General features: G+C 47.9%; 1 protein-coding gene across 3 annotated transcripts in view; it reads left to right on the top strand.

Annotated features, from left to right (window-relative positions):
* The first annotated feature begins 9,507 nt into the window (after positions 1-9,507).
* Positions 9,508-27,662, top strand: part of ADGRG5 (adhesion G protein-coupled receptor G5) — a 29,895-nt gene continuing 11,740 nt past the window's right edge. The window contains exons 1-7 of one of the 3 annotated variants that reach the window (XM_077831046.1): positions 9,508-9,610; positions 10,544-10,601; positions 19,227-19,320; positions 20,054-20,183; positions 24,253-24,394; positions 25,266-25,385; positions 26,299-26,415. In XM_077831046.1, the coding sequence (XP_077687172.1) occupies positions 19,230-19,320; positions 20,054-20,183; positions 24,253-24,394; positions 25,266-25,385; positions 26,299-26,415 (600 nt within the window). In that variant the 5' untranslated portion in view covers positions 9,508-9,610; positions 10,544-10,601; positions 19,227-19,229. Of the gene's footprint in view, positions 9,611-10,543; positions 10,602-19,226; positions 19,321-19,704; positions 20,184-24,252; positions 24,395-25,265; positions 25,386-26,298; positions 26,416-27,662 lie in introns of those variants that run through there. The other 2 variants (XM_077831044.1, XM_077831043.1) reach the window with 2 other exon arrangements.

Genomic DNA, 27,662 nt, shown 5'->3' with positions numbered 1-27,662 from the left:
CCACAGAACCATGTAGCAAAAATACCTCATTGGGAACCCATGTGTGGGACGAACTAAACAATGTGATGTGTGTTTTGTACAATGGACAACGCGTATGTGCTACATCCTGGAAAACAGTATTTTGGGAAGATGCAAGTGCTATTAACCAACCCCCAGTGAATAAATGTAGATGTAATGTCTGTGTATTAGTTACCAAAAATAGAAAGAGCACAGAGCATTATAAGGGCTACTCCAGTTAATTTCTCTGTTAATAATCACTTATTGTTAAAAACAAAGGTGATTCAGTTTTTATAACAGACACAGAGGGATACAGGGAAGCATGTCATTCAAATATTGCATGCAAATGGAGACATGCTAAAAATTGTATGGTCTGAAAAAGAACTGAGAGCCTATCATTGGAATGACGTTTTTACAGGCTGGTCCCTGACTTCTAAGGGCATGTTGTCTATCACGTTCCACCCATTGGTAGTTTGTTAATATTGTCCTGTGGTTGCTTGCTAGGAATGTGTTGTATGTGCTGTTGAACAAAAAGAATGTTTGTTAAATTACAACCACAAGCTCAAATGGCCTCTCAGTATATTGCTATAAAACAGTTGTATAAAATATGACCCACTCACGAATTGTTCTTCAAGGGTCAAAAGGGGGAATATGTAGTAGTAAAATGTTATGATTGTATTTTGTATAATTTAAAATGAAGAATAAAGAATAATGGTGTAGCATGTATGAAATGTATTGGTGTATGATTTGGCCATATCCTGCCAGCCACCCTTTCTGAAAGCAGAAAGGAATGGCCTAATGGGCCATTGGTAAAGATGCATCAGCCAGAATCTGTATCTGAGCTGATTTCAAGGCAGTAACAGACCTTTCAGGGCCACCACTTTGTTGTAGCTTTAGTATTTTAAAATAAGTAAAAGAACGCCATGGCTGAATATCATTGAATGCCATGATTAAATAGCTACCGATGAACTCATACTGGCCTCTTGCTATTTTTCCTATCTGTCCTTTGCATCAGGATAGTTTGCAGTCCTTAATATTGTCTCATTGAGAAAACACCAGCTCTTCAGAACTCCTATTCGCTTAGATTTTCTTCCCATAGAATCTTACCTACCACTTCTCCGAGTTTGTTAAAGTCTGCTTTTCTGAACTCCATTGTCCTTATTCTGCTGCTCTCACTCCTTCCTCTCCTTACCTTACCAAAACTGCCTTCCACCTTCAGATTTGGTCAGAATCAAGTCTGAAATGGCTGTCTACTTGGTTACTTCCTCTACCTACTGGAACAGAAACTTCTCTCCAGTGCATTCCAAGAACTATTGGAAATGTTGTGTTTTGCTGTGTTACTTTTCCAACAGATGTCTGAATAAAGTCCCTCATTACTATCAGGTCTTGCATTTTGGATATGTCTGTCACGTGTTCTAGAAATGCCTCATCCACCTCCTCTTCCTGATTTGGTTTATAGTAGTCCCCTACCATGATGTCACCCTATTTTGTACCCCCTTTATCTTTACCCAGAGACTGTCAACTGGTCTGCCTCTCACCTCCTTCTGGACTGCAGAACAATTGTATATATTCTTTGTGTAGAATGCAACACCTCCCCACTTTTTCCCCTGCCGATGCTTCCTGAACAAGCTATATCCTTCTATACCAATATTCCACTCGTGAGATTTATCCCACCACATGTGCGATACCAATTACATCATAATTTACCTTATGTATTGATACTACCGGTTCTTCCCGTTTATTCCCATACTCCTTGCATTTGTGTAGAGACATCCAAGATGTTGAGCAGATAAGAACCTAGAACAACAAACTGACTAAGAGACAACAAACTCACCAGCAGCACTCCACATCTTCTCCTTTCGGCTGCGGTGTTCCAGGTGTTCTGCCCAGGAACCTGAGAATATGGCCACGTCGTCAAGGTAGGCAACTGCAAATTCCTGAAATCCAGCCAGAAGGTTATCGACCAGCCTCTGGAAGGTGGCAGGTGCATTTCACAGTCTGAAAGAGAGCACATCAAATTCATACAGCCCTACATGGGTGATGAAGGCTGACCTTTCCTTGGCGAGGTCATCTAGCGGCACTTGCCAGTACCCCTTAGTTAAGTCTAAGGTGGAGATGAACTTGGCACATCCCAGTTTCTCCAATAGCTCATATGTGTGGGGCATTGGGTAGTTCTCTGCGTGAGTTACAGCATTTACTTACGGTAGTCCACGCAAAAGCAGATTTCCCCATCTGGTTTGGGAACCAGAACCACTGGAGAGGCCCATGCACTCTCAGAGGGGTGGATTACACCCATCTGTAACATGTCCTTGATCTCTCTTTCTATTGCGGTTTTGGCTTGAGCAGCCATCCGGTAGGGCTGGGCTCTAATTGGGCGAGCATCACCTGTGTCAATGGAGTGGTACGCCCGTTCTGTCCATTGTGGGGTGCCTGAAAACACTGGTGCAAAGCTGGTGCACAGCTCCTGGATTTGCTGTCGCCGCTTATGCCCAAGGGTTATGAAAAGGCTCACCTTCTCTATGCGACCATTGCTTTTTCTTTTCATAGTAGACTCCTTCAGGCCACTCAGCGTCATCTCTCTGCTGCGCTGTGAGCTGGAGAACCTTGATTTCTCAGGAATAAAAGGGCTTTAGAGAATTAACATGGTATTGTCAGGGTTCCCTCCACACTCTGAACTCTGGGGTACAGATGTGGGGACCCCCATGAAAGACCCCCTAAGCTTATTTCCACCAGCTTAGGTTAAAAACTTTCCCAAGGCAAAAATCTTTCCTTGTCCTTTAATGGGTACTGCTGCCACCACCAAGTGAGTTAGACAAAGATTCAAAAAAAGGGTCACTTGGAGTCCCTATTCCCCCCAAGCCCCTTCACCCGCTTTCCTGGGGAGGCTTGAGAATAATAATTGGTTACAATGTGATGTGACAAAGTTCCAATCCTGTATTGGTGGGTCCCGCACTTCCGGGCGGATTCAGTAGCCTCAAAAACTCACTAAGGCCCCAGTGTGACCTTCCCTTCACAGTGTAGTGGCCAGAGTCACAGCCTATGGAGTTACTTTCATCACAGGCCAGTATGGGAGTTGGGAAGGGGAAACACCCCACAGTCTTTGTTACTCTATAGAGTTCAATAGGCACAGTTTGGCCTCCTGACTGGACCGAAGCCTGCTTCCCCCCTCAAGGGGATCTCTGTAGAGCATTGGGTGGGGTGGGGGGGGAACTCAGGCCCACCCTCTACTCCGGATTGTAGGCCAAGGACCCTAAGGGTAGCAGCTGTTGGTGGATTTCCCTTCACCATTGAAGCTGCTTTGATTCCCTAGGCCACTTCCCTGTAGTCCCCTTTTCCTAGCTTCACCCTTACCTCAGGATTCAGCAATGCTTCCTCACCTCCAGCTCCTTTCACCTAGACTTCCCCCAAGGGGGCTGGGAAGGAGAGCTTTTAAGCAGTATGAGTGAGACCTTGATTGGTTCCAGCTGTCTCCATTAGCCTAATAGCCTTAACTGACCCTTTGCCAGTTAATTGGGGTCAGGTGCCGGCATTAGCCTAATTACCTTAACTGGTTAATTGGCATCAGATGTCTTAATTGGCCTGTAGTAGCCTTTGTTTGGCTATCCAGGGAACAGGGACCGGCTCATTCTGAGGCTGATACACCTGCCTTCTGCTACTCTCTTATCCTTCTGGTCTGAGTCTGTCACAGTGAGCACAGACCAAACCCCTTGGTTTTTAGGACACTGAAAATCAATCAGGTTCTTAAAAGAAGAATTTTATTTATAAAGAAAAGTAAGAGAATCACACCTGCAAAATCAGGATGGAAGATAACTTTACAGGGTAAATAAAAAGATTTAAAACACAGAGGATTCCCCTCTTACTCTGCTTCCCAGTTACAAAACAGGAATGAAATTACCTCTTAGCATAGGGAAAATTCACAAGCTAAAACAAAAGATAATCTAACGCATTTCCTTGACCTTACTTACAATTTCTGTAATGTTATATCGATCATTTCAGGTATGTTTTCAGAGAGCTGAAATGCGTAAAGAACACACAAACGAGTACAAACTTTTAAAACAAAAGGTCAGAATTCGGATGGGGCTAACACCCGAGCATGCCCATCAGTGGTTCAGAGCCCTATGGTGGAAGCTAGACATGGCATTTTCCCGACACGCCGACCACATTGTGAAACATTGGATGCCTGGATATCAGGAGCAAGCGTTAAATCTTGGGAAGATCTGTCTCTCCTAATGCAAACAGAGCCATTCCCAGAGGGTGTTCCTGAGGAAATAGAAAGAAAGAAAGAGGAGAGAGGTGAAGCATTTGGAGGTGGAGATGGAGGTGATGCGCTTGGAGGTGGAAATGGAGGTGAAGCGCTTAGAAGCAGAGACAGAGCTGAAGCTGGAAAGGGCTAAGCTGGGTCAGCCAGGTAGCCCTAATAGTCCTCCTGCAGGCTCCCCATTCAAAGAAATTCCCCACATACAACATAGGCGATGATACAGAGGCCTTCTTAGAAAATTTCGAAAGGGCCTGCCTTGGGTACAACACCCCTACAGACCAGTATATGGTAGAGCTGAGACCACAGCTCAGTGGGTCCTTAGCAGAGGACTGTGGAGACATGACTGTTACTTGTACCGTCTTTTACTAACACAAGTATGGAGGGGACACATTCATATTGACAAATTTAAACAAGTTTTATTAATCGCCTGGTTTGACACGCCATTTTACAGCCACCTGTGAAAATGGATGTCATGACCCCTACCATTAGAGAGTCTGAGCTGGTTCATTCTTCCATTTTGTCCTTTTCTGGATTTTCCTCTGGAGATCTGTGTCCCAGACATGAGCAAAAACAGCAGAGGCATGATAGATTTACTCCTACAAGGTTACCAATGCGTAAGTTCACAAAGGCCTCTAGAAAGGCATCATCTAGCTGTCGAGAGATTTTCAGAAAAGAAACCTGTAGGCCCCTTATACTACTGGCAGTCCCAGCTCCGAAGAGCTACAACCTACACAGAAAAGACAGACAACAGGAACCTGAATTACCTGTTTGACAGAGAAACAGAACCACACAGAGGTTATGTGACACGCCTATGGTCACCGCAGCTGAGTCAGGAATTGAATCGAGGTCGTCTGAGCCATTGACACCATGGATCTGGGCCCATACTCAGAAGGGGGCCTCAGCTTGCTCTGCTTGCCCTGTGCCCTGAGACCCCGCCAGCCCGCTGGCCAGCCGAGGGCTCCTCTCCACTCCCTGGCCCCATCCCGGGCTTCTCTCTGCCTCCTGGTCCGACCCCAGGGCACCTCCGACTCCGGGCAGTGTCTGCTTCCCACCACCTGTGGGTCCCCACCTGTTCCCCCAGAGCTGAGCTTTACACAGAGTAAAACGGATATATTCGGGGTTTAGGCTTCCAGAAAGACTGAATACTGGGTGCTGGAAAAGTCCCTGTTAACTGAGAAGCCCCTGGGCCAAGTGAAGCTTAGTTTCTGCGAACTGCAGGGAGGATAAGGTGGATAGAAAGCTGGCTAGATTGTCGGGGTCAAGGGAAAGTGATTAATGGCTCCATGTCTAGTTGACAGCCAGTATCAAGTGGAGTGCCCCAGGGGTCGGTCCTGGGGCTGGTTTTGTTCAATATCTTCATAAATGATCTGGAGGATGGTGTGGATTGCACCCTCAGCAAATTTGCAGATGACACTAAACTGGGAGGAGTGGTAGATACACTGGAGGGTAGGGATAGGAAACAGAGGGACCTAGACAAATTGGAGGATTGGGCCAAAAGAAATCTGATGAGGTTCAACAAGGGCAAGTGCAGTCCTGCACTTAGGACGGAAGAATCCAATGCACCACTACAGACTAGGGACCGAATGGCTAGGCAGCAGTTCTGCAGAAAAGGACCTAGGGGTTACAGTGGACGAGAAGCTGGATATGAGTCAACAGTGTGCCCTTGTTGCCAAGAAGGCCAATGGCATTTTGGGATGTACAAGGAGGGGCATTGCCAGCAGATCGAGGGACGTGATCGTTCCCCTCTATTCGACACTGGTGAGGCCTCATCTGGAGTAGTGTGTCCAGTTTGGGCCCCACACTACAAGAAGGATGTGCAAGTCTGGTCTTCCTCTTGGTCATCTTCCATCCGTGATCATGGTCAAGGCCATCCTACCACTCTAATTCTTAGGTCTCTCTCAGCTGAACGTGTCCCTACCAATGTAGCCTAGCCTCCCTCAACTTGTCTTCATTTGGAGCAACCTGCTCTAGGCCTCAGCTTACACTCATACAATGGATCCTATTATATTTGGACATTTCATTGCATAGTCGAGATCAGGGGTGGGCAAAATTTTGGCCCCAGGGCCACATCAGGGTTATGAAACTGTATGGAGGGCCAGGTGGGGAAGACTGTGCCTCCCCAAACAGCCTGGCCCCCACCCCCTATCTACCTCCTCCCACTTCCCGCCCCCGACTGCCCCCCTCAGAACACCCGACCCATCCAACTCCCCCTGCTCCTTGTCCCCTGACTGCCCCCTTCCGGGACCCCCTGCCCCTAACTGCTCCCCTGGAACCTCACGCCCTATCCAACCCCCCCTGCTCCCTGTCCCCTGACTGCCCCGACCCCTATCCACACCCCCACCCGCTGACAGGGCCCCCAAGACTCCCACGCCTATCCAACCCCCCTGTTCCCCGTCCCCTGACCGCCCCTGAACCTCCACCCCATCCAACCGCCCACTGCTCCCTGTCCCCTGACTGCCCCCTGGGACCCTCCACCCCTTATCCAACGCCCCCGTTCCCTGCCCCCTTACCATGCCGCTCAGAGCGGTAGGAGCTTGCAGCCCCACGGGAGCCAGCCACGCTGCCAAGCTGCCCAGCAGGAGCTTGCAGTCCCGCCCCCCAGAGCCCTGGCGGTGCAACGAGCTGAGGCTGCAGGGGAGGGAGGACAGCAGGGGAGGGGCGAGCCGCCCCGGCCGGGAGCTCAGGGGCTGGGCAGGATGGTCCCTTGGGCCGGATGTGGCCCATGGGCCATAGTCTGCCCACCTCTGGTCTAGACAGGTAGTTTTGCTGAATCCAGAACACCTGCTACTTCTATGGCAGTTGATAGTATTTATTATTTGTATTATTAGAGTGTCTAGGAGCTCCAGTCATGGACCACAACTCCACTGTTGCTAGGTGCTGTCCAATCACAGTGCAAAAAGACAGTTCCTGAAGAGTCACAGGAGCCAAGAAGATTTCAAGAAGAGCATGGTCAACGAGTCAAAGGTGGCTGGCAGGTCAAGGAGAATGAGGCTAGAATACTGGCTCTGAGCTTTGGGTCGGAAGAGTTATCAGAGACTTTGGTGAGAGTGATTTCAGGACTGCAAGGAGTGGACTGAGGAGGGTTTAAGATGGAATTGGAGTCAAGGAACTTCAGACAACGATTGTACGTTCAATGAGATCAGAGATGAAAGGAAACGGGGCAGCAGTTGGAGAGGCAAGTTGTTGATATTCAACAACCGTGTCTCAGTCTGGAATCATGAACAGTGAGGCACCCCCAACCCATCCACCCAGGCCCTCTCATCATAAGATCCAAGAACCTGATTTGTGGTCACTTGTGAACGTTTTGGCCAAAACAGCTTCCCTGGCAGCAAGATGGCTTTCTCCACCAAGAGATGCTAAAATACCCATTATTAGGAACCGTAAACTCACATTGCTAGCAAGGACTCTTGCTTACTACACCAATTTGCACAGTGCGTGCGCTGAGCATGGTTTTTAATAACACATCAGTATTCAAACTGGAGAACATGTCATGGGTGTAATTCACACTCCTGCTGTTGCTGGGGAAGTGAGAACTTTCTCAAAGGCTGGGTTTGGCAGGGCAGCGGTTGCAGTGAGCAGGCTCCTGGCATACTGTCAATGAGCTCAACTGAAAACTCTTTAGGGCAAGGAGTATTTCTTTACTGTGTGTTTGTACAATGCCAGACTGAAGGAGGCCCTGAGCCCTGAATAGAGCCTCTAGGCTTTCCTGTGTGATAATAATAGTAAACTGTAAACATTATTCCTTGTACAATGCATCTCTGCTCTGAAAAGTGACCATAACAATGGCCTCCTGGAACTCTGTCAATTACCTTTCAGTGATTGTAGGACAAATTTGCTCAGAATATAAGTAAAACTATATGGGTTTTTTCCTATTCGTCATCCCCACTCTTGATTCAAACAGGGCTCATAACCTCTTTAGATCACCACCAGTAACGGTCTGCAGAGCAAAATAGCCCCAGCCTGACATGTTTGCAGCTCCCCTGGTCTTCCGTGGAGGTTGCCTGGCTGTAATATAAACATCCTGGAATTCAGTACGCATTTCTAATCTGAATCCAGTTCATTCTCCCTGCAGTGTTGGCTTCTGCTGGGCTAACAGGGGTAAAAAGTAGCAAGCACTCGGTTTTGTCACTCCAGCCAGCAGATGTAAGTGCATGCAGGAAGCAGCAGAAGAGAGGGGAAAAACGTGCACTAGTTCCTCTTCAGAGCAGAGCTGCACTTGAAAGCCATGTTTCTGATTACGCTGAAGGAACCAGAAATAATAATAATAATAAATCTTATAATCGCAGGAACCAGGATTATATAGAGCCCACAGATTTCCACTGGTTTTAGTCATAGCATTTACTCATAGCATAGCATAGTACGGGCAGCTCCGCGAGTGTGCTTCAACCCTGACCTGCTCGCCCAGTCCCAGTTCTCTGCACCGCTCTGCTGATACATCTTAGCCTTGCTGTGCAGCACCACCCTGCTCTTCCTGTCCTGGGTCCCTCAGCTGATCAGAGATTCCCCACCGGGCCATCCCAGGTGATGGGTCTGTGATGTGGGAACTATGCTCCAGGAGCCATAACGTCCCACACGCCCTGCACCAAGTGAAGGAGGTACAGGCATTCAGTGCCCGGCCGGGAATTCACCCTGCAGGGTAGATGGCGTGCTCTGCCTGTAGGAGGCAATCATTGCCAGTTGCAGTCTGAGCTGGCACTTGAATCCTCCTCTCCACAGCCGAGAAGCTGACGCCTTAACCTGGCTGCTTCTCTACCAACTGAGAAAACAGTGAACAAAACCTGGAGAGGAGAGGGTTAGGAGAAAATTGCAGAAGAGGTGGTAGCTCGTCTCCTTCACCTCGTCAATGGCTCTCTGCCTCTGCTCGAGGGTTCCGCACTGAACACCACACCTGGAGTTAGAGCGGGCAGAAAGGGGAAGAGATTATTTTGGTATGACTTGTTCTCAGCCCACAGCCGTGAGAAGTGGGTGATGTCCCATACTAGATATGTGCCCTCACCACGAACTCCTCCACCATGAAACTTCCTCCCCTAGGACCAGCTCCTCCCCTGCCACAGAGCAGCCCAGCTCCATTAACTGCAGTGGAATCGTTGACCCTTGTGCACCAGCTGAGGACCTAACCTCCAGCATTTCTTTTGGTTTAATCTCTACATCTGCATGAGGTGGAGTTGCATGAGAGCACTTCCTTCTCTGCTGCACAAAGCTGTCTGTGCAGCTCGGGGAGTCGACGCTGCTCTCAGACAGGATGCATTGTGCAGCGATCTAGGCAAAGAGTGAGGGACAGGAGACCATATGCACTAAGGGCAAAGGGAGAAACAAACCTGCTTGAGGAAGTCACCATCCTGCATGAGACTACAAGTAAGTCCTTTGGTTTGAACTGTATTGGTCCAGTTCTGATCTTGCATGCAGCAGAGTAAATCAGAAGTTGCTCCAATGCAATTACACTGTGTAAAACCGGTGTGAGGAGAGATCAGGACCACTTATATTGTGATTTGTGGTACCCTCAAAGGCTCTCCTGGAGCCAAAAGAGGCAAATGGGGTTGTCAGCCTCTTCGATGCAGCCTGTGAAATGCCCAGTGTATTAAAGGAAACAGGGAAAAGTGTCAGACCCTAGAACTGATCATCTGAGTTGGAGTGTGCGGTGGGTAACATAGGAGTGAGCAGTACAGAGAGATGACTGGACTCTCACATCAATGCTCTGTCTTAGGGGTTCAAGTGACACCTATGTCTGGAATATCTAAGGGTATGTCTAGGCAGCTGGTCCATGCCAGCTGTCTCAGCCTCGCAGGGCTTGGGCTAAGGGACTATTTAACTGGGGTGTAGACATTTGGGCTCCAGCTGCACCCCGAGCTCTGGGACCATCCCACCTTGCAGGGTCCTAGAGCCTGGACCCCAGCCTGAGCACGAATGTGTACACCACAATGAAACAGCCCTTTGGTCTGAGTCCTGTGAGCCTGAGTCAGCTGGCACGGGCCAGCTGCAGGGTTCTGATTACAGGGTAGACAGACCCTAAGTGCTCAACAGGTTATTTCTAACTGCAAAGGGCTGCTCATAGTGGATCCAGCTGTTTGCCTCTCCCAGGGGAGCTTCCAGTTCTTTCTTCTTATGCCCCCCGCCACCCCATGTCTGCTGGGGAGCAAAGGGGTTTTCTTCCTCCTTGTCCAGTTTTTCCCTCCCTTTAAGCTGTTTCGTTGGGAAGGAGGGAGGTGCAGCGTACGAACCCCAGCGGGAGGAGGGTCACAGATGTGCTTCTGGGGGCTTCAACCACCTTCCCTTTCTCTCTGGCTAAAGGGCAGTGGATGCTGGAACCGTGTTCTGCTGTAACACGTAGTCCTAGGAGGAGGAGAAGGTGAGCAGCACTGTTCTGTTTCGTTCTTTAGCACGCTGCATCTTGAAGCGAGAAGAAGGGCGGGGTGGGGGGGTGATATGGCTACCCTGGAGCTGGAATTTCCAGCGCAGGGAGACGTACCCCTGCTAGCTCTGATGGTGCTAGCATACTAAAAACAGCAGCGTAGCCGCCCCGGCGGCACAGGGTGTCTCGGTACAATCCCACCCAAGCTCCTGGGCGCGTCTTCAGGGGACTAGCCACCTATGTAGCTGCAGCTATACTCCTATTTTTAGCCCAAGCGCTCGGGCGTACGTCTACCCGAGCCAGAAGTTACACTGCCAGCTGCAGCCTGGACATCCCCTGTGTGTCTGGCGGTAGGAGAGGTGGAGTTCACACTTTGCTGGGAAAGCCTCAGCCCCGGTTCCCTGGGAGCACTGGGCAGCCCCTGGGGCAAGCCAGGCTGGAGTTCAGCCTTCACTCTCTTTGAAGCCCAAAGCCTGAGCTCTGTGCTGGAGAGCATGCTAGGCCACAGAGCATGGGAGTTGTCACAGCTCCCAGCTAGGGGAACCTTGGCTCTTGAGTTCCGCTGTAACAGCTCTTGCTTTTAGCTTCGGAGGTCCCTGATTCCATCCTCGGTGTGTCAGCCAAGATAGCCACTGTCCCATGACAGCACCCTCTGAGCAGCACTCCCTGCCCCAGCTTCTGCTCCCACTCAGCTATAGGCCAGACTTCCACGGCGAGGAGCGTCTGCCCCACGCAAAGCCCAGCCTCTGCTCCATCGATGGAAAGACTTTTTTCCATGGGTCCAAGTGTGTACAGTGAAAATGACATTTACCAATAAAAATCTAATCCTTCCAAGCCCATTTGTGGGGGTTGGGTAGCTTTAATCTCTCGCTAGGCTCTACAGCAGCCCCACCAGCACAGGCTGTCGGGAAGACGTGCGGAATTAGCACGTCTCCCTTTCTGGTCCGTGCCAGGTTCTTCCAGGGCCCCAGGATGGAAATGGGACTGACAACAACTTGTGCCACTGCGGTCACGCCCCTGGTGGACTTTCTGCTACTGGGGGCTGCAGCCTGGGTTCTGCTGTTGTACCCAGTGGGCCCAATTCTCCTCTCACTTGGAACGATGTAACTCCACCAGCTTCAGTGGGGTTACTTCTGATTTCCAGTTAGAGTCTGAAACTTACTAAGAAAATGAAAAGCAAAACTTACTATTAGTGATTGTAATAAAACGACGCGACCGATTTTAAATCCCAAACCACTGCACTGAAGCTCAAGACTAGCTGACTACGTCACTTGATCACATAGGAAGAGAGCTCAGACTAGCGTAGCAAAGTAACTCTTTTCTCTGTAAAAAGAAAAGGCAGACTTGTGGCACCTCAGAGACTAACCAATTTATTTGAGCATTCGGGGGTCGCATAACTAGTTCATTCTCATAACGAACGAGACTCTGGCATGCTAACTAGTTATGCGACCCCCGAATGCTCAAATAAATTGCTTAGTCTCTAAGGTGCCACAAGTCCTCCTTTTCTTTTTGGAATACAGACTAACACGGCTGCTACTCTGAAACCTCTCTTTTCCTCTGTTTGATTCGTACCTATTTTCAGACATGCTTACTAGCCAGTTGTGTTTCTAAATATTGCTGCATACCAGTATGCTGCTGTCTATTTCCTTTCCATGGCCTAATAAGGTACAGGCAAAAGTTAAGTAAAGTGCTTGGATCAAAGTTGTGCTCTCCTGTGCAAAAGAGGTTATAAGTGGGTATTTGTGTCTACTTTGCTGTTACATTGGAATCACTATTTATTGCATTATATGTCTGTATTGCGGTTTCATATTAGTTTAATATTTTTGACTGTGTTTTGGGGACTGGTTTACCTGTGCCCTGAAGATGCCACTCTACGTGGCAAAAATTAATTTATTTTTCCCCTTGGATTGTACATTAAAGTAACACAGATGAGCTGTCCAATGACAAATGGATTTGGGGACTGCCTGGCTTAGAAGATAAGCATGGGGAACAATGGAGCCTATCACCTCTAGATTGTCCATTCTAATCTGCTCCAGGCTGCAAACCACAATCAGCTGGAGCCTCTGTGAAATGAAAGGCTGGTCTCAGTCCAGTTCTTAGTGGACACATGTCCACATCATTACAGCCATCCCCCTAATTGCCATGCCTGTGGCATCCTTCTTGGAACTCTCACTAGTGAAGACTAAAGGGCCATGGTGACTGAACTATCATCTCTGGGCTGTGGAGAGAGGATCCCGGCAGCTTTGAACTGCATTAGCAGGGCAGTGAGGGGCGAGTGGGGGTACTTTCACTGCTGCAAACACTGATGATAATCCTCAGCCCTTTAGGTAGGTGTTTTTCATCTGCAGATGACAAAGTATTGCTCAAAAGGAGGTCAAAGTCCTTATCCATGGTGTATAGACAGGGAAATTAAGGCCCAGGGACTTGTCAGAGAGAATCAGTAGCAGAGTTGGGAGTAAACACAGGTCTCCTAATCTGCAGGCCAATGCCCTGTTCATGGGAACACACCACCTCTCCAGGCAGCCAACAGCTTCTGACTCCAAGACCATCAGTCCAGCCCCTTGCAGAAGAACTGAGATATTGTTTAAAATGTACCAATACTTTATATTGAAAATTCATACTGAAAAATATATCATTGAATACAGTGAGCATATAAACAAAGTTTAGGGAAGGGAAGGTCCCTGGATGAAGGAGCTACCCTAAAAAAATACCTATCCTTCTATTGCAGATTTTTGTATAGTCACCATGTTTACAGGTAACAAGGAGCAGGGCAGGAAGGGGAAGTTTTTACCTTGCTACAACTTATTTCATTCTCAGAGCGCATCTTTCACCCTTATTACAAGTGTACTTCCTCTTCTAGATGTAAGCAGTAAAGATTCATGTTTTGCTGGGCCAGCACCAGCCCTCCTTGGGTTGCCAATTCCAAGATCACATGAGCTACCTTTAAACTTTCAACTCATCTGCCAACAGTTTACACCATGTTAACTGCTGTCTGTGAGACATTTGTCATTGTGTGAGCTATAAATAGCTAGTGCGTAGTTAGAGTAAGAGCGAAACGAGGAATTGGAGAGACGCTTCACTGCACTCTATGAAATTCTTTCTTTTGGGGCACACAAGTCACTCAGTTGCCAGCCTAGGAGCAGGATGGGTTTATTATTTGTACTACAGCCAAATCTACTGCTCAACTAAGACTGAGCTGCTATTGTGCTAGGCTTTTGCACATACATAGGAAGAGACAGGCCCTGCCCCCAAAAGTTTATAATCTAGCAAGATAAGAGAGACAAAGAAAGCAGCATTTAAGGAGGGCAGAGAGATTAAGTGACTTGCCCAAGGTCACAGAAGACATCAGTGACAGAGCAGGCAATTGAACCCAGATCTAAGGTCAAGCCCACTGCCTGAAACACAAAACCACCAGCTGCAATTCAAATAGACGATTTCTAGTCCCATCAGTGGAACTCACACTGCTAAATTCTCTCACCCACTGGTTCCAGCTGTTAGAGCGCTTTCCCTTCACCCTCTCCCCTGGTTCTTGTCATGTAGACAGAAAGCAGAAGACCAGAAGTCCAAAGCACAGACAATGTGATGTTCATTGGGGTTACTTTCCAAGCAAGCATGTTCTAAAGCCCTTCACACCAGTCGGGCTTATCTCTATACGCCAGAAGAGTCTGTTCCCCAGTGTTTCCTTCCCAGTTCTGATGCCACAGAGCATTTACCCCGTGTCCCCCTTCCCAGCTCTGACACCACAGAGTGTTTACCCAATGTCCCCCTTCCCAGCAGAGCCTTGCCTGTGTCCCTGTTCCCCGTTCCCTATTCCTTGTTCTCATTCCCCCCTTAGCAAACATGATTCCAAATTCCCTTCCCCCCACTTCCTGTTTGACCCCAGTTTATACAGTAATAGTCTCAGCTATATCTTAACCAATCATTTTACTGAAATTTAACTAACCAACCCTAACATATTGTAACATAATTCTCTAACCAATTATATCCCACTACCCTAATTAACTTACATCTAGCAAAATTAAGGATACAGCAGACAGAAACAATTAGTTAACAATTGTTAACCTATCCAATTGTTAACCTATCCAACTATATACTCAGAAACAATTAGAGAACCAGACAGATTAACAATAGAAAAGTGGGAGCCATAAAGATAAAACAATACAGAAATGAGGGTTTCACGAGCACAGTCCTTGAGAAGTGATTTCTTGCCAGACAGGATGCTAGCAAACTAAGTTTTCTTCAACCATCTTAAGATCTGTTTCTTTATCTGGTGGCGATGGGCACTATCAGGACAGAATCATCTTCCTAACAGCCCAATACCACCTTATTTCAGTGTGACTGGTTTGGGATGGGAGGATGTGACCGGTCGCTTCCCAGTTTAGGGCTGCCCCTGCTGCTTAGCCAAAGGCCTTAGCCTAAGAACAGGGCCTCAGACTATCCTAGTGAGAGAAGGCCCATACACGGGCAGACTGTGGTTTTGATTCTCTGTTTTTATACCTCTATAACTAGCTAAGTGATAAAAATACACCTACGTTCTTAAAGTAGAGGCCTTTACAGGCAGGCCAGCATCACATTAGCTAAGAATTCCATCAATCTACACTCAGAGAATATTGCTAAGTCACCAGGGCAACGTCACCTGAAATGACTGCGCACAAGAGCACCAAACTAACGGGGCTCTTGGCTACCCTCCCTCTCATAGAATATTAAGGTTGGAAGGGACCTCAGGAGGTCATCTAGTCCAACCCCCTGCTCAAAGCAGGACCAATCCCCAATTTTTGCCCCAGATCCCTAAATGGCCCCCTCAAGGATTGAACTCACAACCCTGGGTTTAGCAGGCCAATGCTCAAACCACCGAGCTATCCCCCCACCCTAAATAATATCCAGTCCCAGACACTGGATATTATTGCAATCTATTATAAAACCAGGAGAATTTCAGCAAATCACAGCGCAGAAAAAAAAAATCAAATGTTCTCCTCACTGCAAACACTCTTGGTCAGTCCAATGATACCTTTACCCAATCAAGGCCATGGAGCTGCCTGGATCGAAGAAGGGGCAGAATTTGGTCCTATATGTCCAGTCCGGACTCCTTTTCCCCACAGGCCACTCCCTCAACAGTTATTTGTTTTAGCCATACCCACTGGCAGTTACTCTATTCCCCACCCTCAAGGTGGGATCCCTGGAAAATGCCCAGAAAGCAGAGGTTCTGTCTAACCCTTGCAAGGCAAGAAAAACTGTGACACTGTCTAATTAAAATGTAACCATGCAAGCCATTATTGCTACCACTGCTATATAATGGCAGCAAATCTTATACAAAATATAACTCGTGGCCAGAAAGGGTTAACCAGCCTGCAGGCTGAATGACCCAAAGCCCACTTTTAAAGGTATGCAAATGGTAATGAGGGCCGTTCATGCTAAGTAGGCTAGAACTTTGAAATGCAAACCTGTATTGTTAGAAGTTAGATGGAATACTAATTATGTGTATTTTAAATGCTACTCGTGTAAACAGACAGTTCCTGTCTGCTACTAAGTCAGGGATCAAAAGGGAATATTAACATTTAGATGAATCTTGGGTAAAATAATGTCATTGTCTATATGTCTCTTTTAAGTTTGTAATAGACTGCCTAATGGGTAAATTGCCCTCCTATGTTGATTTGCATAACTGATTACTGGTGGTGTTTAGAAAGCAGAAGTTTACATCAAAAGCCTATTGTTTAACCAGGACTGTGTGGTCAAGTGGATGCTAGAACACTGTAAAAAAGATCTGTGGGTCCAGAGTCTGTCATCTCAGATCTGCTTAGGCTTCATCAGGGGAAGTTTGAGTCACAAGACTGAGGTCCCAGTTATGCTGGTACGCCCTGAATACGAGATACGGACATTGGACTATAACCTATGAACTATTTCTAAAATAACTCTTTGCAACTATAAAGCTCACCATCTCTGCTATGAATCTGTACCTAAGTAAACTGAACTCATGTCTGTATGTTAGGGCTGTCAAGCGATTAAAAAAAATTAATTTTTATTGCGCGATTAATCACAATTAATTTTGATTAATTGCACTGTTAAACAATAATAGAATACCATTTATTTAAATATTTTGGATGTTTTCTACATTTTCAAATATATTGATTTCAATTACAACACAGAATACAAAGTGTACAGTGGTCACTTTATATTTTTTATTACAAGTATTTGCACTATAAAAAAACAAAAGAAATAATATTTTTCAATTCACCTAATACAAATACTGTAACGCAATCTCTTTATCATGAAAGTTGAACATACAAAGGTAGAATTATGTACCAAAAAAACCTGAATCCAAAAATAAAACAATGTAAAATTTTAGAGCCTACAAATCCATTCAATCCTACTTCTTGTTCAGCCAATCGCTCAGACAAACAAGTTTGTTTATATTTGCAGGAGATAATGCTGCCCTCTTCTTATTTACAGTGTTACCTGAAAATGAGAACAGGTGTTCTGATGGCACTGTTGTAGCCAGCGTCGCAAGATATTTATGTGCCAGATGCACTAAAGATTCACATGCCCCTTTATGCCTCAACCACCATTCCAGTGGACATGCGTCCATGCCGATGACAGGTTCTGCTTGATAACAATCCAAAGCAGTGCGGACCAATGCATGTTCAGTTTCATTATCTGAGTCAGAGGCCACCAGCAGAAGGTTGATTTTCTTTTTTGGTGGTTTGGGTTCTGTAGTTTCTGCATCTGAGTGTTGCTCTTTTAAGACTTCCGAAAGCATGCTCCGCACCTTGTCCCTCTCAGATTTTGGAAGGCACTTCAGGTTCTTAAACCTTGGGTTGAGTGCTGTAGCTATCTTTAGAAAATCTCACATTGGTACCTTCTTTGCATTTTGTCAAATCTGCAGTGAAAATGTCCTTAAAATGAACATGTGTTTGGTCATCATCTGAGACTGCTATAACATGAAATATATGGTGGAATGCAGGTAAAACAGAGCAGGGGACATACAATTCTCCCACAAGGCATTCAGTCACAGATTTAATTAACACATTTTTTTAATGAGCGTCATCAGCATGGAAGCATGTCCTCTGAAATGGTGGCCGAAGCATGAAGGCGCATACGAATGTTTAGCATATCTGGCACATAAATATGTTGCAATGCCAGCTACAAAAGTGCCATGTGAACACCTGTTCTCACTTTCAGGTGACATTGTAAATAAGAAGTGGGCAGCATTATCTCCTGTACATGCAAACAAACTTGTTTTGTCTGAGCGACTGGCTGAACAAGGAATAGGACTGAGTGGACTTGTAGGCTCTGAAGTTTTACATTGTTTTGTTTTTGAGTGCAGTTATGTAATAAAAAAAGTCTACATTTGTAAATTGCACTTTCACAACAAAGAGATTGCACAGCAGTACTTGTATGAGGTGAATTGAAAAAATCTATTTTTTGTTTATCATTTTTACAGTGCAAATATTTGTACGAAAAATAATATACAATTTGATTTCAATTACAACAATACAATATATGTGAAAATGTAGAAAAACATCAAAATATTTAATAAATTTCAATTGGTATTCTATTGTTTAACAGTGCGGTTAAAACTGCAATTAACCACAATTAATTTTTTTAATTGCGCTTAATTTTTGAGAGTTAATCACGTGAGTTAACTGCGATTAATTGACAGCCCTACTGTATGTATATTGATCTTTTAACCATACTCTCTCTCTCTAGTTTTTTTAATACATTAGTTAATAAGAATTGGCTGTAGCGTGTATTTGGGTAAGATCTGAAACATTCATGTGTCCGATCCTTTGGGATTGGTAGAATCTTTTCTTTTATATGATAAAATAAGATTTACAGAAATCATCATATTTGACGTGTGTACCTGGATGGAGGCCTGAAGCTGGATCACTTTAAGGGAACTGTGGTGTTTGGACTTCTGAGTAACCAGTGAGGTAATAAAGAAGCTGTTTTATGCTGGCTGGGTAAATCTAAGTATTGGAATATCCACCAGCTTTTGGGGAATTACTTGCCCCATTCTTTGCAGTTCACCCTAATTGAGGGACCACAGCTAGCCCCCACTGGGATCCCGGTCACAAAAACTCTGGGCTTCTTGCTGCTGCAGCTCATTGAATCTGCTCTTGTCTTGCTGTATAACAGGAATAACACTAATGCACAGTGGAGTGCACTCAAAATAAAGGGCCCTGGCTGTTGTCAGCAACATTCCCTCTTTCCCCTAGTCTAATGGTAAATGGAGCAGCTCCCTGTCATGGAAGGAGATCCAATCCTTGAGTTGTCTTTGGAACTAAGCAGCAAGGGTTAGAAAGAGACAGGGTGTGACAGACACACAGTTCAGGCCTTCCTGAATGTGGTTACCACTACTAAGATTATAATCAGAATCCTAATCTTCTGTTTAGTGTCATCTGGTAAACCACCATGCTGGGTACAGCGAGGACTATATCAGAGAGTTTAAAAATGCCCTGCGATATGCCCCCCCATGGGCTTTGGATCATTTATTTAGATTGTAAAATGCACAGAGCAGAGATTATATCTCCTACTGGCTCGTACGGCACCGTCTGTGCACGTTGTCAGCACTTTAGCAACAGCGGTAATTGAATCCAGAAAGCAGAGCCCGTATGTCTCTTGCAGGAGATGACCTACATTTGGAGCAGCACGCGGAGGGACTCACCCTTGCGGACCAGCCTCTTCTTGTATCTTGCTGCTCTTCTGCTCCAACAAGCAGGCATGGATATTTCTTTATTTGGAGCTCTGACATCTCCGCTGTCCTTTCGCCTAGAAGGCCACCCTGACATCTGCCGACGGTGACTGCACCAACCGGGGGACAAGTCTGGCATCCCGGTCAAAGCCCCCCATATTTGCTCTCATGGGAGTCGCTGCGTGATTGCAGTCACTGACGCTTTCCGGCCAGATGTTTTGTTTCTGATGAAGTGGCCTTTTCCAGACCAAAAAAAAACAACAACAACAAAAAACGGGTTACACACACACACACACACACACACACGTGCAGCTGCAGCAATGGAAGGTCTCTGTGGATCCGGGGGCATGTGGGGAGTTGTGGTGGGAATCAGACTCCGTGAAAGCAGCAGCGTGCAGGGCTCACCTCAAGCCCCTCTTTCATCTCCCCAAAGGCCTTTGCGACCCTCCTCCCTGCCCTGGTGCCAGGCCACTTGCTCCAAGTACAAATTCATTCATGAGGTGCAGCTTTAAGAATACTGCAGGGCGGGGAGGGAGCCCTCGCGGCCTTAGCCCAGAAGCGGGAGGGGGTGCTATTTATCTAAGCCAAGGAGAGGTGTGGGGAGCTCTTCCTCTGCTTTCCTCATGCTCTCCTGAATACCTTTACTCGAACCCCCAAGATCGGTCAGGTGGTGGCGTGTCATGGGAGGGCACAGGGGTCAAACCTCCCCCGCACGGTGCTGTCGCTCTGCCCATCCTGACATGGCTCATTTCCCTCCCAGACCCCACAGGGGCCCAGGAACGCTGTCAGGGAGCCACACAAGTGGGAAGGAAGAAGGAAAAAAACGTGGTGGCTGACATGGACAGCTACATGGAGAAAGGATGCTCTGCACAGCATGGGAAGCTGGTCAGGTGAGTGGGGAGCACACACAGGGGGCTTTGCCAGACTACACTCTGGGGCCAGCTCCCTGAGTCCATCTCCTGCAGCTGGGGAAATTTCCAGAGAGGCGTTTTGAAGCCGAACACGGTGCTTTGATCAAATGGAAAATTGAGTGAGAAAACCAGGTTGTGTCAAAAATTGGGGGCGGGAGAGGTTGACAAACTAAAACCTTAGCGATAAAACAAATCGGTTTTCAAAAAAAAGCCCCCCCCCCAGATTTTTTTTTCCCCACAGAACGTTTGCCACAAATTAACATTTTTCTCTTTGGCTGAAATGTTTGAAAGGGGAGAACAATTTATTTCCAGCTGGATCCACAGCCTCCCTCAATGTCTAAAGCAGGTTGCAAACCTCGCTCCCTCCTCATAACTCCCCAGGGAAGCGGCTCAGTCTCATCACCCCCATTTTACAGATGGGAAAACTACCCTGCAAAGAAAAACCCGGGGCACCAAGTCTTGGTGCCAGGATCAATTGACCTGGGCGCGTGGGGCTCAGGCTGCAGAGCGAACAATAGCAGCCGAGCTCTTCGGATTCGTGCTGGAGCCCAGGCTCCAAGATCCTTCCCCCTTGCTGGGTTTCCGTGCCCAGAAGGTCTCAGTAGTGCTCTAGGGCTGCTCCGAGCGCTCAGAGGTTCATTGTGTCAGAGGAATGGCTAAGCTCAGAGGAGGAATTAAGATCCCCATGTAAGCAGCTTCTCCCAGACCACTCTACAGTCCATAGACTCAACGCAGACAGCCCAGAGAGAGAGTGGGAGAGACAGGATTTGCTGAAGGTTTTTAGGGCTAGCACAGGGGAAGAGGAGACTCAGGGTTAGCACAGGGGGCAGAGAGGTGAAGGGGAGGAGGTGGAAAGGGCTGGGGTTCACTCACCAGGGTAGCTGTGTGGCCTCAAGTAGTACAGCACCGGGTCCATGCCTTGTGGGCCAGCTCAGGGAAAGCAGACAGCAGGCAAGCGAAGCTGAGACACCCTTAGAATCCTAGAATCTCAGGGTTGGAAGGGACCTCAGGAGGTCATCTAGTCCAACCCCCTGCTCAAAGCAGGGCCAACCCCAACTAAATCATCCCAGCCAGGGCTTTGTCAAGCCTGACCTTAAAAACTTCTAAGGAAGGAGATTCCACCACCTCCCTAGGTAACGCATTCCAGTGTTTCACCACCCTCCGAGTGAAAAAGTTTTTCCTAATATCCAACCTAAACCTCCCCCATTGCAACTTGAGACCATTACTCCTTGTTCTGTCATCTGCTACCACTGAGAACAGTCTAGATCCATCCTCTTTGGAACCCCCTTTCAGGTAGTTGAAAGCAGCTATCAAATCCCCCCTCATTCTTCTCTTCCGTAGACTAAACATCCCCAGTTCCCTCAGCCTCTCCTCATAAGTTATGTGTTCCAGTCCCCTAATCATTTTTGTTGCCCTCCGCTGGACTCTTTTCAATTTTTCCACATCCTTCTTGTAGTGTGGGGCCCAAAACTGGACACAATACTCCAGATGAGGCCTCACCAGTGTCGAATAGAGGGGAACGATTACGCCCCTCGATCTGCTGGCAATGCCCCTCCTTATACATCCCAAAATGCCATTGGCCTTCTTGGCAACAAGGGGACACTGTTGACTCATATCCAGCTTCTCATCCACTGTAACCCTTAGGTCCTTTTCTGCAGAACTGCTGCCTAGCCATTCGGTCCCTAGTCTGTAGCGGTGCATTGGATTCTTCCGTCCTAAGTGCAGGACTCTGCACTTGTCCTTGTTGAACCTCATCAGATTTCTTTTGGCCCAATCCTCCAATTTGTCTAGGTCCCTCTGTATCCTATCCCTGCCCTCCAGCGTATCTACCTCTCCTCCCAGTTTAGTGTCATCCGCAAACTTGCTGAGAGTGCAATCCACACCATCCTCCCGATCATTTATGAAGATATTGAACAAAACCAGCCCCGGACCGACCCTTGGGGCACTCCACTTGATACCGGCTGCCAACTAGACATGGAGCCCTTGATCACTACCCGTTGAGCCCGACAATCTAGCCAAATTTCTATCCACCTTATAGTCCATTCATCCAGCCCATACTTCTTTAACTTGCTGGCAAGAATACTGTGGGAGACCGTATCAAAAGCTTTGCTAAAGTCAAGGAATAACACGTCCACTGCTTTCCCCTCATCCACAGAGCCAGTTATCTCGTCATAGAAGGCAATTAGATTAGTCAGGCATGACTTGCCCTTGGTGAATCCATGCTGACTGTTCCTGATCACTTTCCTTGCCTCTAAGAGCTTCAGAATTGATTCCTTGAGGACCTGCTCCATGATGTTTCCAGGGACTGAGGTGAGGCTGACTGGCCTGTAGTTCCCAGGCTCCTCCTTCTTCCCTTTTTTAAAGATGGGCACTACATTAGCCTTTTTCCAGTCGTCCGGGACTTCCCCCGATCACCATGAGTTTTCAAAGATAATGGCCAATGGCTCTGCAATCACATCCGCCAACTCCTTTAGCACTCTCGGATGCAGCGCATATGGCCCCATGGATTTGTGCTCGTCCAGCTTTTCTAAATAGTCCCGAACCACTTCTTTCTCCACAGAGGGCTAGTCACCTCCTCCCCATGCTGTGCTGCCCAGGGCAGTAGTCTGGGAGCTGACCTTGTTCGTGAAGACAGAGGCAAAAAAAGCATTGAGTACATTAGCTTTTTCCACATCCTCTGTCACTAGGTTGCCTCCCTCATTCAGTAAGGGGCCCACACTTTCCTTGACTTTCTTCTTGTTGCTAACATACCTGAAGAAACCCTTCTTCTTACTCTTAACATCTTTTGCTAGCTGCAACTCCAGGTGTGATTTGGCCTTCCTGATTTCACTCCTGCATGCCCGAGCAATACTTTTATACTCATCCCTATTCATTTGTCCAATCTTCCACTTCTTGTAAGCTTCTTTTTTGTATTTAAGATCAGCAAGGATTTCACTGTTAAGCCAAGCTGGTCGCTTGCCATATTTACTATTCTTTCTACACATCGGGATGGTTTGTCCCTGTAACCTCAATAAGGATTCTTTAAAATACAGCCAGCTCTCCTGGACTCCTTTCCTCCTCATGTTATTCTCCCAGGGGATCTTGCCCATCAGTTCCCTGAGGTTGTCAAAGTCTGCTTTTCTGAAGTCCAGGGCCCATATTCTGCTGCTTTCCTTTCTTCCTTTTGTCAGGATCCTGAACTCGACCATCTCATGGTCACTGCCTCCCAGGTTCCCATCCACTTTTGCTTCCCCTACTAATTCTTCCCGGTTTGTGAGCAGCAGGTCAAGAAGAGCTCTGCCCCTAGTTGGTTCCTCCAGCACTTGCACCAGGAAATTGTCCCCTACGTTTTCCAAAAACTTCCTGGATTGTCTGTGCACCGCTGTATTGCTCTCCCAGCAGATATCAGGGTGATTGAAGTCTCCCATGAGAACCAGGGCATGCGATCTAGTAACCCTTGCTCTCCTTCGGGGCATCTCAGCTGAAGGGGGAACTAGTGAGGAGGGACTGATGAAGAAAAGCCAGGCCCTCTGTCCCAGTCCTGGTCAGCACTGCCCATATCAACTACTTTGCATGCAGATTTGGGAAGAAAGCAACATTACTAACCATTGGAATTTTCTGTGGGATGGCTCGTCTGTTTTTTGACCAGATCCAGTTATTTCTAAGTATAATTCTAAAGTTGGGCACACAATATAATACAGACTCGGATCTGCCCCACAGTCCCCTACAGACAGGAAGCCTCACGGACAGGGTTGGCACAATCTCCCAAACGAGGCAAGCCCAAAGAAAACCCATTCCGTCGTTTGTGTGAGGAACGTTTCAAGCTGACGGTGACAGGGTCCGATGTTTGAATCTGTCTCCAGTTTTAGTGCCCCTAGTCTGAGGCAACCTCTAACGGTGACGATACCTTCTGGACGTGATCTCAAATACACATCTTCAGTGTCTCTGCCTCTTTCTTATCCTCATTCACTCCCTTGTTCATTCCTTCCTCCTCCTATTATCTGCCCCAGCCCCGGCCTCTCTGATCTTCTCTGCCCCTCTGAGCATGGATTCTTGTTTCTCATGCTAGGTTAAAACAGTTAGAACAGGAGCTGTCGGAAGTCCGTTTCCGAGAGGACAACTTCACTGTCATATGCCCCAACATCCAGACTTTCGTATTCAAGATTAACGAGCTGTTCCGAGGGCTGAATCTCACCAGTGAGTTACTACAGGTCAGTATCCACCTTGCTCTAACAGCCAGGGGCTTTGCTTTCTAATCACTCTTCCCAGCACAGGGCCTCTCATACGGACAGCATTCTGGCGCACGGAACGACAGCACAAGCTTTCGTTTCCACGGGAGTCTGATCTCTAGTTCTAGTCCCCCATTTCTCTGTCTCCCCTGATCCATCCCACCTGCCTCTTCCTCCTTTTTTGGCCGAGTGCCTAAAGTAAGATCGACACAGGAACGATTTCTGGAGGAGACCTGATTAGTTTAGTTCCTTCCAGCTTGGTTCCCTCCTTGCTCAGTGGGCAGCGCTGCAGCTCACCAACCACAAGGAGCCCCATTTGCATCTTTGTTGAAATCGTGTTGGGATCAGGCCCCCATTGTGCGGGGCAGCGGACAGACGTGGACGCGGAGACATCGTGGCGAACGGAGGTGTTTGTCGCCCCTCGAGTAGCTGGTCCATAAAAAAGTTTTAGGAACCAGCTACAGCGCTTCACTTCGTTCTTTAGCTCAAGGGATGACAATTCATGCTTTTAGTGCAGACGGTCCTGGGTTCAAACCACATCGTTGGCCCAGATGGGTTCAGGGACATGAATAAATCTCTCTCCCTCCAGCTACAACCACATCTGACCCAAGCACTGCTCTTTTCATCCTTGCCTCGTTTCACTTCGCTCTCCCTCCGCTATCATTGATCTAACGCGGACGCTGTGCTTAGCTCTTTCCAGCATGCTGGCATGCAGGGTGTTTGAAAGATGCTACAGGTATTACTGAGTTGCACTGCAGCCCCCTGCGATCACTCTTTCAGCACTTGCTTCTTGTAATCGTAACCTGGCATGTGTCAGTTTGTGCCTGGGAATGTTTCTGCTTCAATCTCGCAGCCCAAGCCCAGAACCCAACACTCCATGCGTTTCCCAGCTACACTGACGAAGAAAGGCCGGAGTCGAGCTGCAGAAACGAAACTCGTCTGCATTTATCTCAACACGCCTTGCCTGTTCCAGGTTAGACACTCTGAAGATTTACCAGCGCGGGTGGGTTGGGGAAGCGGAGAAGAGACATTAGTTTGCATGTATGCAGCCCCTTTCTTTCGAAGAGCTGTCCAGACTAACGCACATGGGGCCCTTCCGCAACACCAAGATGCAGATGAAGCAGGGCAGCTGCTTAACAGCACGCAGCAGCCCCGCATGACGATTAGCTCATTTATGGCACAGAAGTCGAGAGGAATGCCTTATCCAATTGGAAGTGCAGGGGAATTTAGAGAGGGCAAGGGCCCCAGGTATTTTGGAATTGTCCCAGGGGAACACCGTCTTCTGGTAATTAAAGCCCCAGGACGTTGTAAAGATGAGGTCAGCCCATGGTCAAGCAATAGCCAGACTTGTCTGGCCTTGCTCACCAATGGGCCCCTCTGACCAACGCTAAGAAAATACTTCCACTAGCGTTTCAATGAGATGAGCAGGACGGTGTCTCTCGCCCACCCGTCTATCGAGCTGGATCCTTTAATTAACAGCATAGGACATGCCGGTGCCCACAACACCCACACATGAGGCATAGAGGAATCTTAGGTATAACATGGGAAGCAGCAGTGCAAACTTCTCTGTGCAACCCCACTAATATGCATTGTGAAGGGACCCCTCTTGGAGTGGAAGGGTAGCTCGGCCTCTGACCATTCCGTCCATGGCCTCCCTGATGAAACGGTTAAGCATCGTGGTGTGGGAGGTTTGCAATGTGAGCACCTGCCTGCTAGGAACTGGATTGAGACCAACAAACTCATTGCACATAGGCCATCAGATTGCCCATGGATAGGAGCAGCGTTGATCATCTGCAGATGAAAGGCTCCCTATCCCAGTGACCTCCCCACTCCTGGTAATAGTCTTTATGGGTCTGCGCATTGTTTCTTCTGCTCTGGCTTTGCAGGACGGGAAGAACAGCTCCCTGCTGAACAATGACATCTTAGGGGCCACCCTTGAAAACGTCATTGTCACCGGCCTCAGTGAGCCTGTGGAGATCCGGTTCTGGCATAACACCACACTGGTGAGCTGGTGGTCATGGCCCACAAAGGCATTTAGCTGCAGCTATCGCTCTCTGGGCAAGGGAAGGCAAATCCCTCTCCAGGGCACTGGAGAGGGGAGGTCAGTGTAGCTGAAGTCTCAGGCCTCTTGAAACCCAATGGGAATTCAACCTGCTGCTTGAAGGGTAGATTTGGGCCAGTATCTATCTGCCTCGGTGTGCAAAGAGGTGAGAGCGAGCGCATAAGGAGCTCCCCCTCCCTAAGCCCTGGCACCGTTAACTGCCTGGGATCCCAAAGGGGAATGTAATTCCTGCTCCCTGCTAGCAGTGTGCTCAGGTGCTAGGAGCCTGGCAGGGAATGGCAGGCTAAGAGCAAGATCGCCCCTGCTCTATACCACCCAGTAGAACAGGCCTGGCCTAGAGGAGGGAGCATGCCACTTCCTCGAAGGGGATGCAGCGGGCCATGCCCGTGTGTGCTCCCTGGGAGGAGTTCTAGCTGAGGCAGAAGCTGTAGCAGGAAACAGAGTGGCTGCTGCAGGGATGGAGTGGGGCTTTTGAAATGCTTCTCTCCTCCTCTGACCTCAGCTGGAACTACGGGAGAGAGGGGGGAGGTCCTGGCTCATTGCAACCAAAAAGGCGTGTGGGGGTTGGTTTGCTTTTAACCACAAACCCAGTGCAGCCCCACTGCCCCTGCCAACTCTTCTCTGCGAAGTATTGCTGAGACTCTGAGGGTCAGCCTACATGCAAGGTGCCTTTGTGAGACTGGGGAGCAGGTGGGAACCTTTGGGCGGGAGAGACGTGCCCGCCAAGTGGGCACGATGCAATGTAACCAACCTGTGCAGACGTAGGAGGAAGCCATTTGACTTTTTGTGCTCTCGGGTATATGGGAAACATGTCAGAGAGCAGCAATGAACCGATTCCGGGGATTTAGAGGAAAAGATTGCAAAGCAGAATGGACAAATGACGAAGGAGCTCTAAGACAACTGCTTGATCAGTATGTAGGGCCAGATCCTCACCTGGTGTAAATCTGCTTCAGGGAAGCTACGCTAATTTACACCAGCTGAAAATCTAGGTGTAAGCAGGGGGAAAGAAAGAAAGGAGCGTAGGGTACTCCAAAGGGGTATTACTACTCCAAGGGGTTATTATTACCAACTCAGAGTAATGGGATAAAACTGAGTAACTATCAAATATTTCCTCACTCCACTGCGGAATAGTCTCCCAAGCGATGCCGTGGATTCCTGTGATGGGGCTTTATGTGAACAGTGGGTCGG

The sequence above is a fragment of the Eretmochelys imbricata genome, chromosome 12, assembly GCF_965152235.1.
Source record: "Eretmochelys imbricata isolate rEreImb1 chromosome 12, rEreImb1.hap1, whole genome shotgun sequence".
Lineage (NCBI taxonomy): Eukaryota > Metazoa > Chordata > Testudines > Cheloniidae > Eretmochelys > Eretmochelys imbricata.
Note: the sequence above shows the minus strand (reverse complement) of the source record. Positions and strands in the feature narration are given on the sequence as shown.